General features: G+C 44.3%; 1 protein-coding gene across 2 annotated transcripts; it reads right to left on the bottom strand.

The window, feature by feature from the left end:
- Nucleotides 1-5738: 5738 nt before the first annotated feature.
- On the bottom strand, nt 5739-11619 carry LOC120663835 (putative disease resistance protein RGA4). Of its 2 annotated transcripts, XM_039942778.1 has the most exons (3): nt 7215-11618; nt 6348-6468; nt 5739-6260 (listed from the first exon to the last, which is right to left on the bottom strand). In XM_039942778.1, exons 1-2 carry the CDS (start codon nt 11392-11394, stop codon nt 6386-6388), a joined length of 4263 nt encoding a protein of 1420 aa, XP_039798712.1. In that variant the 5' UTR covers nt 11395-11618; the 3' UTR covers nt 5739-6260; nt 6348-6385. The 2 variants fall into 2 exon arrangements, with proteins under 2 accessions (XP_039798712.1, XP_039798720.1); XM_039942786.1 differs by lacking the exons at nt 5739-6260; nt 6348-6468 and having other exon boundaries at nt 9833-9981; nt 10107-11619.
- Nucleotides 11620-17038: the final 5419 nt, after the last annotated feature.

The raw sequence follows: 17038 nt of genomic DNA, 5'->3' as shown, positions 1-17038 counted from the left end.
TTGATGCCAAAGGGGGAGAGAGTTAGGGGGAGTTAGGGGGAGGGTAGAGCTAGCAGAGTTGATCGTAGATGCCTGGACTTGATTTGTTGTATCTTTATTGGCTTTTTGGTTCATGGACATGTATATTTGACTCTTGTGCGTGTTGCACTTTATGACATGTCTATGGACTCTGTGTTTTTCTTTTTGCGCGTTAATTTTTCTTGCTTTACTCGTTTAAGTTATTATTTGTGTTGTCATCAATCACCAAAAAGGGAGAGATTGAAAGCATCTAGGCCCTCAAGGTATGTTTCGGTGATTAATGACAACCATTATTGTGACTAATGAGTTTGTGCAGCTTAATGAAGTCTTATCGCTCATTGGATCACAAGTTAAAGAGACCCCTAAATTTCATTATTCAAAAAAGCGATCTCGGTATATATACAACAAGACTAAGGATCTTTCTAGTCCTAAGTGTCGCAAGATTGAAAAGGACACTTAGGTTAGTATAGGTTTTATAGTTTTGTAGAGGTCGCACTATTAAGAGGGGTTAAGGCCAAGTAACTTGAGCATGTACATGGTCAATCAAAAATGGATGCACACATTGGTCACTTAGGTTCTTGGAAGCTCAAACAAGTGCTATTCAGTTCATATCTCAAGAATATTTGGAATTCATTCAAGACTCAAATCAAAACAGATAAAATCAGGAAAAAGTCTTATCACCGGTTTAATCGACGCCTTCAAGTTTCTATACGTCGGTTAAAAGCTGTCACTGAAGCATGGACACTGAGTGCACCGGATTAACTGACGATGTTTAAAATTAACATCGGTTCAGTTGTCTAGAGAGTTGGTTTTTCAGGGATTTCCAAGCTTACACTCACCGGTTAAACCGACGAAGGATTTGAGTTAGCGTCGGTGCAGTTGTCCAAAGAGTAGGTTTTTCAGTTGATCAGTGGATAATTACACTCACCGGTTAAACCGATGATACGTCGGTTAAATTGCCCGAGCTGTAACCGACGATGACTTTTAGAGGGCCGTCGGATTAACCGGTGTTGCGTACTTTTTCTGGCAGCTTTTCTCCAACGGCTCTATCCGTGTGAGCTGCCTATATATACCCCTCCAATGGGTCATTTTGAACTCTCTTGACACCAGGAAACACTCATACACTCATTCTATTGTTGAGAGCCACCTTGAGCTTCACATTCCACTCATTTGATCATTCAATCATCCAAGAAGCAAGGCTAAGGACTTGAGTAGGGAGAAGCGTGTGTGCATCCGTTCTTGGTGATCTGTTCTTGCTCAAGTGAAGGCCCTAGCTTGTTACTCTTGGTGATTGGCATCACCTAAGCGATCTTGGTGATTGAGGTATTTCTTACGGAGCTTGCCAAGTTGATTGTGGGAGCCCGAAGAAGATTGTACGTGGCTTGAGCTCCACCACGCCGGTATGGTGAACGGAGACTCTTAGTGAGCGCCCTCGTCTCGGTGACTTGGAAGGTGACAAGATTCTTAGTGAGTGTCACAACATGGATTAGGGGTATGTGCCAACACATCGACACCATGGGAAAAAATCCGGTCGTCTCTTGCCCATTCTTTACATTCAAGCACTTACTTTCATGCAATTTATTCATGTGCTTGACCCTAGAGATCATAACTTAGCTTTACCTTGCTTAGCTTTATATCTTGTTGTATCCTTTATAGCTTGTGTAGGTTGCTTAGTTAGCCGGTTGGTGAATTGAGCCTTACTAGTATTGCATAGGTTAAGGTTGCTTTATTTTATTTTAGAAATTTGAAAAAGGCCCAATTCACCCCCCTCTTGGTCCATCGATCCTTACACCTTTCCTTCTTCCTTTTTAGGAATAAATCCCTCCACCATACAAAAATATTTATTGTTAGACCCCTGCCTATTTCCTAGAGTAACCCTAATATTTCCAGAAATACTAATCAAGCCCCTGCTATCTCGAGAATTTTTACAAATAAACCCTTGCACTCCCGTTTAGCGCCTAAACACATCCTTAACCTATCATTTCATGCACCAAAAATCCTCCAAATATTCCGAAACTCGACCACGCCATTCCCAATATTATTGCGGCCGTGCCATTAGAAAATCGCCCAAAAATATTACTCCTATCTCCGTATCTTAATTGTTTCCGATTCGAGCTCAACGATAAAACTCTTATTTCTTTTTCTTGATTGTGTGTTTGTTTGCATACGTTGTAGATCACGGTGTGAACGAGGAAGAACCTGCCGACGAGCAGCGAGTGAACGAGGACCAGTTCCGCGACCCCGAACCCGAAGGACAGTACCTCGATCAGGATTTCCCGGAAGGCTTTGAAGACGACAAGTTCAATCCCGCCCTTTGATGCATATTTTGTCCTAGTTTTCATAAACACAACCTATTGGCCTGTTTTATAAAATTGCATATGGTTTGCCTGCTGAAAACATGGTTGGATAACTACCCCTTGATTTGTTATAACCATTCCTTGACCACCTAGATTAATGTCTAAATGTGATTTGTTTGGACGTTAATCGCTGCTAGAACGCTTAGGACCTTATACACGGTACAACTTGTTTTATAAAGAAAATGTGTGAGTGTGTGTGGGAAGGGAAAATGTGGAATTTTCGAAAGATAAGTTTAGACAAGATGGATGGCACTTCTGTGTGAATTGCCAAATGGTGTGCTCGTGGCTGTGTGGTTGAGCAAGGAAGGGAGATATCCATCTTGTCACAATTAAGGACCGAGTTGATGTGTCATCTCACCTAACTCCACTATCGTGCAAACCACTCGACTGTTGTATGGGCAACGGCTTAGCATAAACCCCACTAGTTAGTCTGATAGCCATCAGGAGAGCTGAGAGCAACGGGTGATCAAGGAGAAGGGATTAGCTCTGTGTGACTTATGCCCGGGTTAAAACCTCTGTGATAGGTCAATGACCCCTTGGTGGATCCCGTGATGGCTGGTCAGGTCTAGCTAAGGTGGGTAATGGCTTTGTTGGGATCTGCGACGACACTAAGGTGATCGAGTTGTGGTACCCCGCTTGTGGGTAAAGTTGCACACCTCTGCAGAGTTAAAAATCTATTCGAATAGCCATGGCCATGGTACTGCGAGTTATGGTGTGGTCACATAACTAGTGTTTGTCCTGGAAGTGGACAGGTTGGCGTGATTTGTTTTGAAAATGTGTCCGGCAGTTGTGCCGTGTGCTACGGCGGATGAGGAGTCCGGTAGCAACTTAAAACTTGGATCCTGTGTGGATCAACACTACGGGTTACTCGGTACAAGAAAATTTGCTTGAAAATCCTTTCTTTCAAATGAACCCCTGCATAAAAATTAGCTTTCCGCAAATTAAACCCTAGCCTTATTCTTGATTTACCCTGTGCATTATATTATGTTTATACCCCTCCGTGGGTGTGGTTGGACTTGCTGAGTACGTTTGTACTCACCCCATTTTTAATTTTTACAGAGAAAGATCCAGACTTTATTTCCGAAGACGTTGATTAGTGGTTCCATCCTGCACCCAACCCTACTTGTGGATAGGGTCACACGCAGGAAGTTCTGTATGACGCAAGACTCTGATGACCCCCTTTTCGTAGTTAATATCGTTGTGTGGGGGTTGGTTGTTATCCTCGCGATAGTGGCGCTTCACTGCCCACTTCTGCGTAGAGTTGTACGGTGATGTGCTATTTGATGTAATAAAAGTGTTATCAGCCTCCTGGGACTGATATTGTATCACTTTTAAGTCTTCTCTTATGAGGGGGCGCTTCATATTTCCATCATTAGGGTCAGTGATAGTATCTATCTCTACAACACTCCTAGGAGATCTCAACTCTATCTCAGCCTTAAACCTACACAACCAATCAAATGAATCATCCCACTTACCAAAAAGCTTATCAGCTGCTCTCTGCCTACCATTTTACAGTGTCTGATATGGTATCTCAATCTTGTACTTGTAATTCAGCTCTTCTTGAATTTTTTTTGCCCCCATCTGTGGGTTCTTCTTGAGAAGTGGAATTGCTCTCTCTGCCACCCAACCTATATTGGCCATCTTGCTTACAACCCTTTGGGTAGATGCACAATTATGATCCCCCTCATTGATTTGTATCTGAATATTGAAATACAAAAAGTCAAAAATGAGCTCAATAAAACTGTAACATTGAACACAATATAAATATTTTATTGAACTACAAAAAATCAGAAATGACAATAAAATATACCCTGATACTGCCATCATGTTGGGTTCTAGCTCTAATAATCCATGGGCAGCCAACAGCAGAACAATTAGCCCTGAACCTATCTTTCCTGAACCTATCTTTGTCTGAATGCTCAGTATCATACTCAAAATCCTGCACTATAGCATGTTGCCTAACAGCTAGCCTAAACTCCTTCATGCTGGGATACAATGTGCCAACACTCATATCTGGATTATCTCTATCCCATTTATGCATGGGTTCTTCATGAACTGTATCATCAATATGAACAGCTGCTTCAGTCATATCAGCCTGCATCTCTGCTGACATAGCTAGGATGGGCACCTCTTGTGTACCTTGCTCTGGTGTTGGCTCTGCCTCTTTGAATCCCATTGCCTCATAAACCTTGTCCTCATCAGCAACTTCTTTTGCTATACCATCATCGTCAGCCTGCCCTATTATTGTTAGAGTAGTCCAGTCAACTACTATAGGCAAATCACTAGATGTTTGTTGTGGGGAACTACATGTATCACCACAACCTTCAGCATCATCAACCACAGCACTTGGTCCTCCATTACGGTCACTAGTGACACCACAGACACATCTACCTTTTGAAGCACCAGAGCTTGCATTTTCAGTATAGCCATCCTTTCTCACAATATCTACTGCAATAACAGCCAACCTCTCAACCCATCTGTCCCTAATCATCTGCTCAAAGTGCTCATCCCTCCTAATCTTCCACTCAGACCCAGTATCTTGGTCAAGAACCCACACTGCAAGTGATTGAGATGGCCCTTAGATTATCTTTGCTGCTAACTCCAGCGGACTATGAGTACCAACTGTTGAGTTTGAAAGTTTGGACACAAGCAGAGGAGAATTCGGGGAGAATTTAGATCAGAGGTAGCCTGTAGTAGGCAGCAGGCAAGGAGATACAGAGGAGCTGGGTTCAGAGGCAGAGGAGTTCGTGTCCCTCTGTTCTGTTCCATCCCCTGCTTACTGCCAACTATGGCTTATGGAAATGTTGGCTGTTGCAACGTCCGAGAAGTAATTTTGTATGGACATGTACCCTCTTCTTGGTTTGACAATACTAGAATTTACTCTGGTTCAATGCAATCACCATTGTTTTCGATTCCATTACAGCATTGTTACCAGGAGAAATGTTGCTGCAGATGTGGTTTTGAACAAACAGGCCTTAACGGCTCAACAATGAGACCTCTGCACAGGATCACCCTGCGCACCATTCAGTATCAGATACCCACATAACATGGGACAAAGTTCAGCAGTTCCAGTGCATTTCAAGCAGCAGGTTAAACAACGAGTTGACGTACAACAACATGAGTATGTTGGACTTTCTGATATATTCTATGGCAAGTATCTTCAGCGGTCTATGAAAGTAAAGTGCTACCTGTGTTTCGCTAGTGCGGGAGCAGACACTAAACTCAAACTCATCATAGTTCAAAAGGAAAAACTAGGATAACAAGCCGGAGCATGGAGCTCTAATGCTCTATTGTCAGCCGGACTTCTCACCGGCGGCCGGAATTGTACTCCGGCGAACTCTGTCTCTCAAACTCTCAAGAACAGAGAAGAACACAAGTGGATTTTTTTGGTGCCGTGCACAACCATGACAGCTTTTTCTGCATATATAATTCCTATTTATACACACTACAAACTGTAAAAGGAAACGTGAAAGAAGAAGCGGCGGAGCTAGCCTCGCGCCTCTGGCATGCACGCCATGCGCGCCACGACCCTGGAAGCATGCGCCACCCCACACGCCAGGCCATGCCGCGCAGCCAGCGGCTGCACTCGCCACGACGCGAACAAGACGCACGCCGTGGCCACGTTACAACGACGCCCTCGGGAGGATACGATCCTCCAAGCCGAGCTCAACACCATGCTACCAGAACTTGAGTTTGAGCGTGAACACAGGGTTAAGATGATTACATCTATATGCTATATTCTTCTGCTTGCAATCTATGACTTGCTTCTGCTCAAAATCAAGGAGCTGGCCTTGACTTCACTGGAGATTATCTTCAGAAAGTGTACGTAATACATTCTACCACGGTCACAACAATCCATCATTTGCAAGTCTGGTAACAACGATCCTACAAGGAAGCCACACCTCATAGGGAGTCAGCATTAGGAGCTAGCATCATTAGAAGTCAATCATCGAGAACAGTAATGTTACAAACCTTGGTGATAACTTTCGTCAGGTCCTTGATCTGCTGTTTCAATCACTGTCACTCTCCTCATCTCGGGAACACGGGAACAATCTCGTCGCAGCCTTGTTGACCAGCCTCCTCATTGACCAGCCTTTATGCGTGCAATTCAACACGAAATTAGAAAGTATATATACAAGAGAATACACTATGGTATCCAATAGTAAAAGTTTTAAAGGAAATTATTGTTTATGTAAAAAAAGAAAAAAGACAAGTAAAGAGAACTACACATACTATAACTACATGCAATGGAGCTAGTGAATTTGCAGAGTAATGTTAGGGAAAATGCCACTTTAATTGGTTATCTAAATGCAAGCTGATTCAAATCAGATGCTAAAAGGGAAATTAATCACAGAGTACTGTACTACCCATATAGTATCCGTTCAAAGGACCGTGGCAAAAGTTAATTCACCAGGGCACTTCAATAAAAACTAATCCGATTTGGCCGCATTAATTTTTTGATGGCACGCTTAATTTGATGTATGACTAAAGGAAGATGATTGATTTTACAATTTACACTATCCGAATTAGCAAGTACGACAACCATGGTAAAAAAAAGTGAATGGCAAAGATCATCTTATATTTAAATTCCTAAGTTAACGGATTTAGGTGACACAAGTCCATATAAATATCGGTATTAGTGGTGCAGTGTACTAAATATATAGCATGTGTCACCAATGGATATCTCTAGAGGTTCTAAACATGACTCTCGTAAAAGTTTATCACTAAATCCAAATACATCTTATAATAACTAATAGAATATTTAAGTGGAGCGTTTTAGACAACACCAATTGAGCTCCTGAAGATTTTGTTAAAAGAAACAAGGAAACTAGATATTACCTTCATAACGGCCATATAGATATTTCTGCTCGAGGCAATCCAAACGGCTCTGTAGGCTCGACGGGAGCGACTTCACACCATCACAACCTTCAATCCGAAGAACTCTGAGGGATGAGTATGCTTGAGGCCCATCCGGTAAGGATACCAGGCTTTTGCAACCAGAGAGATTTAGTTCTTCCAGCGACCGAAGCTCTCCTGATAAGGATCGAAGATTGCCGCAGCCATTTATGTTCAAGGTCTTGATAGACGGAGGAAGATTGGCAACCTCAGACAAACCATTGCAGCGCCATGTAGTTAGAGATTCTAGGCATGGAAGGAAGCGAAGGTTGGCTGCTGATGGCAGCTTCAGTACAGCTGTAGACGTTGTGGCCTCACGACTGCTGGACCCTGGAATTGATGATGATGTGTCCAGCTGTACAACACCTTCTCCCTTCGCCAACCTTGTGTCCTCCTGCAGACCGAATACGATGGACTCGAGATTATCATTGCACCTCTCTATATGTAATTTCTTGAGAGATGCCGGCAGGTTGGGGACCTCTACGAAAGATTTGCAATCATCTATGGTTAGAACCTCCAGATGTGGCAGGAGTCCATCCCGTCCTGGAGCAGATTGCTCGCCAGAAGCTTGTGTGCGTCCTGTCAGTTTGCTGCATCTGAAAATCCATAACTTCCTCAGGGATACCAGGACCTGGAACACGTTTTCTGGCCAGTAGACAAGAGCGTCGCAATTCCAAATTGTCAAATCTACTAGCCGTGCAAAACATGCCCACAGCGCTAGTGCATTTGAGTGGGATGAGAACAGAAGGTCGCACCAACCTAACCTCATAGTTGCCAAGGGGAGTTCATGATTCCATTTCTGCTTGACATGCAGCAATGTTGTGTCCGCGTCATCGGGTGACACGTCCAGACGCAGCATGGACAGTGAAGGAATGTATCTGCTAGCTGTCTGCAGGGATATTTGTTGACCACGTCCTTTTATGGCTAATACACTTAGCTTCGGTGCTTCAGGTAGATCAGTCAACTTGGGGCAGTCACGAATGTTCAACTTCTCCAGCAGAGGAAATGTTACCTCTTCTCCCAGAGTTCCTTCGGCTGCCCCCCACCTCTCAAGGGCCGACAAATCAAGTAAGTCTAGTTCCCTCAATGCTGGAAATGCGGAGCGGGGGCACACAGTTCCAGCTCCGCCAAATGATTGTTTAACCAATAACGACCCTTTTGGTAGTGCACTGAGGCTTGCACAATCCCTGATGTACAGTTCCTCGAGCCGAGGAAATGTTAACCCTTCTTCTAGAGTTCCTTCGACTGCCTCCCACTTGTCAAACATATTCAAATACATCAACATCATTTTTCTCAGTTCTGGAAATGTGGAGCGACACTTAGTGTCAACTCCGCCAGATGATTTTGTAATCAGTGGCGCTGCTTTTGGTAATGCAGTCAAACCTCCACACCTACGGATATCCAGCTCCTCAACCTTGGGAAATATCGGCTCTTCTCCTTGCACCACATCTGTGTCCCACCATGCCTCAAATTTTTCCATATGAAACAAGGTAAGCACCTTCAGTTTCTGAAATGTGATGGGTGTAGTACCACCACTGCACAAACAATGTAAACTCGGCAATGCTTCCAGGTGAAGAATTTCCAGAACTGGTAACTGCCAGAGTGCAGGAAGCTTCTCGAGCTTTTGGCAACTAGATAACGTAAACTCCACCATGCCATTCAACATATTCATCCATGATGGAAAAGTATTACTCCCACATGAATATATCCTTAGGGCCTTCAGCCCATCATGAGGTTTGAGACCTTCCACCACCTCTTCATGAATATTATTATTTTGTTCCTGCTGGTCATTATCAATCCATACTAACTTCAGTTCGGTCAGTTTTTTCTTATTCCCAAAACCTGCTGCTTCTACATCTGCTCTTGCGACATTTTCGAGCTGTCTTAGCTCTAGTCTACCGCCAAGGTCCAAATTCTGCAGCTCTCTCACATTACTGCAACCGGTGTCAGTACCTACAACAAAGCATGTAAGTGTCTGCAGGCAAGTGAGGTGTCCGAGCTCTGCGGGCATGCTTTTCAACTCTGGACAGTTGTGAGTGTAGAGGTGACGAAGGGAAGTCAAATACTTCAGTTCCTTTGGAAGTCGCTGTAGATCACAGCAATCAGAAAGGTTCAGTGTTTGCAGATGATACAGGATGCTGATGTCTTCAGGAAGTGCTTCAATATCACTTCCTGAGAGATCAAGATACCTCAGGTGATGAAGATATTTCGGCCTTAGGAATGAGCCCTGATTGATCTTTAATGCTCTAATAGAGTTGTATTTTGATAAGATCTTCATATCTTCTTTTACACATCCATCACATATCAATGTTTGGAAAGCTGGAGATCCTTTCTCTAGGGAAGCATTCAGAAGATTTTCTGGCCGATTGACTGATAAATACAAATGACGAGTTGAATGAAGAGCATCCTCACTTTGGCTCGGGCGTGTAGTTATTGCAGCACATTCTTTTCCCATAGCAGATTCTGCAACATCATGCATAAGGTCGTGGATCTTACAAGTAATTCTAGAACAATACATGTCCATATTCATTTCTTCCACAGAAAATCTTTTGTCAAATGGGACGCTTTTCAAATCCTGAAAAAATGACCTCGACTTCAGCTCATTGAAAATTCTTTCTCCAATGGTTTCAGGACACAATCCTGGTTGCTCTGGGATAAAACCATTGGCCATCCATAGGTGGATTAGACTTTGCACATCAATCTCATAATCCTGTGGAAACATTGCACAAAAAGCAAAGCATTGCCGCATATATGATGGCAAGCAATTGTAACTGAGTTTAAGTACTGGTAAAATTCCATTTTCCTCATCACAAATCATTCTTCTATTTAGTATACCTTCCCATTCTTGCTTGCTGGTCTTGGTACGTAGTACAGAGCCCAAAGCTGTGGCAGCCAAAGGAGAGCCAGAACACCTCTTCACTATGTTACCAACCATTTCAACTAGTTCACGAGGCCTTTGCTCTACTTGTTTTGAGCCGAATGCTTTTGTCTCAATAATTTCCTTTATGTAGATTTCATCCAAGCTCTTGAGATTGTTGGCTTCTGTTGTACCCATTAGCTGAGCAACTTTGAAATCACGGGTTGTTATTAGCAGTGAGCTACCTCTACCACCATGTTGAAGGTAGGACTTCAGCCTTTCCCACTTGTGCTCATCACGGCTCCAGACATCATCCAATACGAGGAGGTACCTCTTCCCACTCACTGCGTTTTGAAGCTTCTCCAGTGCTGAACTTCCACTTGCTTCACAACCACTCACTGCGTTTTGAAAAGTCTCCGGTGCTGAACTTCCACTTGCTTCACAACCACTCACTGCGTTTTGAAGCTTCTCCGGTGCTGAACTTCCACTTGTTTTACAACCATTTTCTTTCACTATTCTATCAGCCAGGGAATCCACATCAAAGTTATCAGAGACACACACCCAAAGCCATAACTCAAAATGCTTCCTGATTTTAGGGTCATTGTAAATGAGCTGTCCCAAGGTGGTCTTGCCCAATCCCCCCATTCCAACGATTGGAAGGACCGTGAGATCCGGGCTACTAGCTTGAGCAAGTAATCTATCAACAACATCCTTCTTCTCATCATCTCTCGATCTGCTGACAATATTTGTTGGGTCGATGATATCAGAATTACGCTGCCTCAAGTAATTTGTGGGCTCTGGTGGCCCTGGTTTGAATTTGAACCTAAATGCATTCATCTCTGCGATGAGGACATCAATTTCTTTCAAGATCATACGGAGCTTGTTTGCCATTTTGTGACGAAAAACAATACGGTTGTGAGAAGGGAAGAGCTTTATTACATCCATGCCGAGTGCCTTGTAGTGTCCCTCCTTCTTGGCTTTGCGGCGCAGCGCCTCGTACTTGAATTCGTCTAGGACATCATTCGCCTGGTAGGCAACCTTGCGGACCTCCTCGAGCCAAACTTTCGCCCCTTCTCTCTTCGCTGCTGCCTGCTCCTCGGCGTCGGTGATGACGTCCAGGATGGCCGGCAGCTTGCGCTTGAGAAGCTTGTGCTGCTCCTTCATTCCCTCCATCACCTTGTACTGGTCCAGGAGGTAGCTGGAGGCCTTCTCCTTCACCATGGACACCAGCGGCCCGACCACCATGGTGGCCAGTACCTCAGCCATGGCTACGCCTGGAGCTCCAAAACACACGCACAGGACACAGGGAAACACGGTTGTGTGGGTTCGGTGGAGAGGGAGAAGCTAGACAATGGGTTTGAGAAGCTGCTTTTGTGGAAAATGAAGACTCAGAGCATTGACGTCGTTGGTCCAGATGCGTCCGATTTGAATATCTTGATTTGCATCTCATCAACCAGTGAGGAGCCAGTCTAAGGACAAGGAGACCATGTGCACTTTGCAGAAATTTTAGACCGTCCATCAGCATATGAAGGCCAGGAGAAAAAAGAATACTACTTCAAGAATGCATCTCGAGGCCAGTAGTTTGTTAAATGCAACATTTGGGTCTCATGTTTTGTTTAATAATGACAACTCGAATTTTTTTTTTTGCAGGGTCAACTCTATATGATCCGTCATATACGGAGAACTGGAATAGCATGGTCAAAGAGTTCTATGCACTAGTTAAGTGCCCGTGCACATGCACTGCTCGATTAAACCTAGAGAAAACATTTTATTTGGTTTCACGTCAGCTTACAAACTATAATACGATTTCCTTCACTGCAGTGCCTAATCATTATCCTCTGTGAACATTAGGCAATCAAATAATTCATCGTATTCTCTTGGCACCAACTTAATGCTCCTAAACACATCTATATCTCACGAGTGATTTATTAGTGTGCCTATTTCCTATCATGCCAACATTTAATACGGTGGTTAATGCGGGCCAGCAGCAGGACGGTGGTTAATACCGTGAAGGAGAAGTCTTGCCACGAGATTTTTTTATTTTTAATATTATTTTAATTATTTTTTACAGAAATAATATTCCAAAAATTATTTATAGAAATAGCGCTGGCGCCGCCCCACCCAGCAGGAGCTAAATGTAAAAACCTGTACGTACAGGCCCCGACATGATCCATCCTGTGCGATGAAACCGACTCTTGAGATGATCGTACAGACGGTGATTAAAGGCATTGAATCGTGGCAGGCGCAGGCTGGCCATGGATAGCCCAGCCGGCCGTCTTGAATGAATCGTGCCGTGCACAGCGGTCAGTAGGCGCGAAGGCATTTATGTGCTCATCTATCGTCAGGCCTCCATCGGCCTAGGCTCCAATAATTCAAGGAGGTACTCCAATAATGCAAGGGAGGTACTGCTGCGTCCTCCTCCGATCCCCCCATTTACAAATAAGCTTGTGTTTAGTTTTTTACATGTAAAAATTTTACATTGGAATTTTGCTAATTTAAATATTAAATGAAGTCTATTTATAATTTTTTTTATAGATGGGTTGTAAATCGTGAGAGGAATCTAATTATGCTAATTAATCTATGATTAATTTATAATTAGCGGATGGTTACTGCAGCATCACTGTTGTAAATCATAGATTAAGTAGGCTCATTAGATTCGTCTCGCGATTTACAGCCCATTCATACAAAAAATTTTGTAAATAGACTTTATTTAGTATTCCATATATGTGTCTCAACATTCGATCTGATATTTTTTTTGTGTTTACGGAGTTTACGGGTAAAAATCTAAATATGCCCTAAATATATGGCGAGGGGAGCGGAGGCGGATCCAGATCAGCTTCACCACCAAACCACTATACAAGCAACGCATCAATCAACAAGCAAGCAAGCACACCGGCCGCCACCATGGAGTTTGCGAGCACTCTGCTTCCCAAGCTCGCCCAGCTCCTGCACGGCGAGTACAAGCTGCACAAGGCGCCAGGAAGGGCATCGAGTTCCTCACTTCCTCCACGGGGAGCTCGAGACCATGCGCGCCGCCCTCCGCAAAATCGGCGAGGTGCCACGAGAGCAGCTGTGCACGGCACGATTCATTCAAGACGGCCGGCTGGGCTATTCATGGCCAGCCTGCGCCTGCCACGATTCAATGCCTTTAAGGGTCGGTTTCATCGCACATGATGGAACATGTCGGGGCCTGTACGTACAGGCGATGAGCAAATATTGGTCCTGCGCCCCGCTCAGGCTGTCAACATCTAAATATAATTTTTTTTTTATATTTAGGTTCTGACGCTCTAGGGGCCAAGGCGCTAGGTTCTTGGGCTATGTTTAAATGAGGTGAAAAAGAGAAAAAAAGTCACATCAGTCACTGTAGCACACTGTATCACTTTTCGTTTGTTTGTGGTAAATATTGTCCTACCATGACCTAATTAGGCTCAAAAGATTCGTCTCGCAACGTACATCAAAACTATGCAATTAGTTTTTTATTTAACTACATTTAGTACTGTATGAGTTATTTGCTATATTTAATATATCGATGTGATAGGAGATGTGATGGATGTGATGGAAAATTTGGAAATTTAGTGGGAACTAAACATACCCTTGGCGTCTTTCCTGACACCCCAAGCTAGAGCGCAGGGGACTATTTCTGTAAAAAAAAATTAGATATTATTTATATAAAAAATAATTAAAATAATATTAAAAATAAAAAAACCAGTAGACGACTTGGACCATCATCCTCCGTGAGGCCCACGTCCACGTGAATATGAAGAAGATGTCGATGCGCGCTGCTTGGGTAGATCATGACACATCCACACATTATGACATTAATAATCGCTTCTCAATACTTCATGTACGTGCTGAATTAAAATTGTGCGTACATAAATTTGCACTCCATATTTAACATCAAGAGCTCAATAACATCGACATATTTGCTCATTATTTAAAAATATATTATATAATGTATAATATAATATATGTTTTATAAAATACTGTACCAAGTATGCACATATTTGGTCATTTACATAAAAAACTAAATCTCTATTTTTTAACTGAAGGAAATATGAATAATGACTATAAATAATTGAAGAAATTTTTAAACACCAAGATCACTTTGCGGTGGGAACACTCGTACAATCGAAAAACTGGATCCATGGTCCCCTAGTTTTAAAAATCTAGACATTATCTCTCATAGCAATGAGCGGTTTACTGTGGTGACTATTTTCGATTTCACTCATATTAAATAGGGTGGTGAGCTAATGCTAGATGGTTTGAGGTGTGCACCGCTGCTGTGTATTTAGAGCGTTCCTTAAACTGGCAACGGGAGTTAAAATCTCTAGGTGACGTCATATTCTGACCCGGTGCTATCTCGGGGCTAACAGGCTATTCTCGGTGCAAGATTTCATTACAAGATTTCATACAATACCATATCATCTAAATATATTTGAGTTCGCAAATGAACTAAGACCTCCCAATGCAAAGTTTTATTTCACGATTTCATAGACTAGCCACAGTATTTAATTGTAAAACATGTGATTGGATGCAATTGCATAAAATGAAACTTTAAAGCTCCCAATGCACGTTTCAAGTTTCATAGTCTTGGAAACAGTGTATACACAGTTTCATCCTGATAAAACCATTTCCCTATCTTTCTTCATAATTACCTTGTCATGTCATTACAAATGCTGATATGTCACTGTATTTAATATGTATAAAATCTCTATAAAATTTGCACCGGAATTATTGGACCGGATATCTCTATAATTAGTCTTATCCTTTATCTCTTCTCATCCGCAACATCAGCGGCTGGGCGAGCTCGAGCAGGAGGCGGGCAGGCGGCAGAGGCAGTGGGTGAAGGAACGTGGAAATTGACGGAGACAAGTGGACGTGCAGCAGCAGCCGGCTCGGCAGTGAGCCAGAGAGGAGGGACCCCCGACACTGGACGGCCCCTCGGTGGCGGGCAAAGCAGCAGGTCGGTGGGTCCCTGCCCCTGTAAGCACGCAGGTTTGCAGCATGGCAGGCCACTGGCCACCCGTGAAGTCCTGGGACGACTTGGGCCGTCAGTCTCCGCGTGAGGCCCGCGCCCACGTTAATGCGAAGAAGAGATCCAGGAGGACACATCCACAGGTTAATAATCATTTCATAATCCGTGCTGAATTAAAACCGCACGCACACATAGGCACTCCATATTTATTTAACGTCGAGAGCACAAGAACATCGCATCGAGATGTCATTTTGCACTCCGTCATATCGGTTGAGTTTTGAACCAAAGTTCAGATGAGATGGTTGTATATAGTAGTATGCGTATTAATATGTGAGAAAAACATGCAAAAACACCAAGTTGTAGTATATATGTATGTATATTAGTGATACATATCTGTATTAATAATCGCTGAAAGCAGCCAAGAAGCTTTGGGGGATTTATTCTAGGATTTAACCGGCACTATTCTTTCCGTGGTAGGCGACATGCCCGTTGATAGCAAGGCTCAATCTCTCGGAGGTGCTTATAGCGGTAGGGTTGCGTGTGTGTATTCATAGGAATGTGTACATGCGTTTGTACTGTGTTTCAAAAATAAAAAAAGATTTGTGCGGCTGCTTGCACCGGCGACCATCCTTGTCCCTTGACCCTTGTGCTTGGCAGTGGCCTATCACTTCCAGCCCTCTACGTGTCTGGAGGTGGTAATGGACCATAACCTTAGTGATCTCTTCACGATCCAAGTTGGCTCTTATATATTTTTAGTTTAAAATTATATAAGATTAGAGCCCAGATAATCTAAGTTAAATTTTAAGACCCTTTACCACCTCTATGTGCGCCGGCACCGCGCGACTCGTGTTGTGGGCCATCGATTCCCATCGCCAAGCCCGCCAAGGACCCGCGAGGCGCGCATGACACCAAGGAAGGACTCTCGTGGGAGCGCGTCGAGCAATTTCCCGCCATGCCCAACGTTTCCTCGATGATGCAGAGACTGTGTGTGCGGATTGGCGCATCTCCTGAAGCTGCTCAGCGCCTAGCTGATCTCACGTTCCCCGTATTGAAAAAGCCTGGCTCCTCAGAGACGGTGGGCCTGAGACCAGCCAGGTGACGCCGGCAGCGTCCCGGAGTGCTATTTCATCGAGCACCTTTCGAGCGCCAGTGTGGGAGGGGCGGCTGGCGTGCTTGGAACCGCAACGGAGGCCGTTGTGGGCGCATCCTGGCGTGGAGTAGAGGTTGAGGAAAGCGTGGAGGATGAGTAGGGGGTCCTGGTTCCTGGGTGAGGAACAGCGCCCGCCGAACACCCTGCAGGTGGCGTCGCAGTGCGCTGCAGTGTCGCGTTGTTGGAGGCGTCGGCGAGGTTTTTTTATACATTTTTACCATTATTACGAATGACACTCATCAGATTGTCATCTTTAGAATGGCACCTACATATATACCAGCAGTGAGAAGTTTTACTTACAAATTTACCACATTTACACATGTGGCAGCCACAGCAGCAGGAAACGCGGGCGCCGAGTCAGCAGGGCCCCTACGCCGTGCTCCCGCCGTTACTGCACGCTGGGCCCGACCTCCCGCCGCTAACCCTATCCCATTAGATCCCCCTCCGCCGCATTCTTCTTCTTACTTCTTCCTTCTTCCTTGCTCGCCCCGCCGCCGCCTCCAACTGCCCTCTCGCCGTCCCTGCGCCACGGTGGCCATGTTGCACATGGCGGAGTCTTCCAGCGCCAGTAGGTCAGTGAGGAGGCAGCAACGAGGCGCGAGCTCCATGCGCGTGCATGCTGTGGCGTATCCAACCGGCAAAGAATCCGAGCTTCCTTTGATTGAATGCCCCGACTGCAATGTGGCCCATGTGATCGAGCTTCGCGTAAAGAAGGATACACCCAACAACGGGCGAACCCTCTTCAAGTGTCCCAAGAATGGGGTTAGTGTCTCTATCCCTCAATG

Source organism: Panicum virgatum, chromosome 2K (genome assembly GCF_016808335.1).
Source record: "Panicum virgatum strain AP13 chromosome 2K, P.virgatum_v5, whole genome shotgun sequence".
Classification (NCBI taxonomy): Eukaryota; Viridiplantae; Streptophyta; class Magnoliopsida; order Poales; family Poaceae; genus Panicum; species Panicum virgatum.
This window is presented reverse-complemented; position numbering and strand designations above follow the sequence as displayed.

Coding starts and splice junctions, on each gene's coding strand:
- LOC120663835 (XM_039942778.1), bottom strand. CDS start 11,394: ATGGCTGAGGTACTGGCCACCATGGTGGTCGGGCCGCTGGTGTCCATG. Junction 6,469..7,214: donor TCTATATGGCCGTTATGAAG/GTAATATCTAGT, acceptor GCACGCATAAAG/GCTGGTCAATGAGGAGGCTG.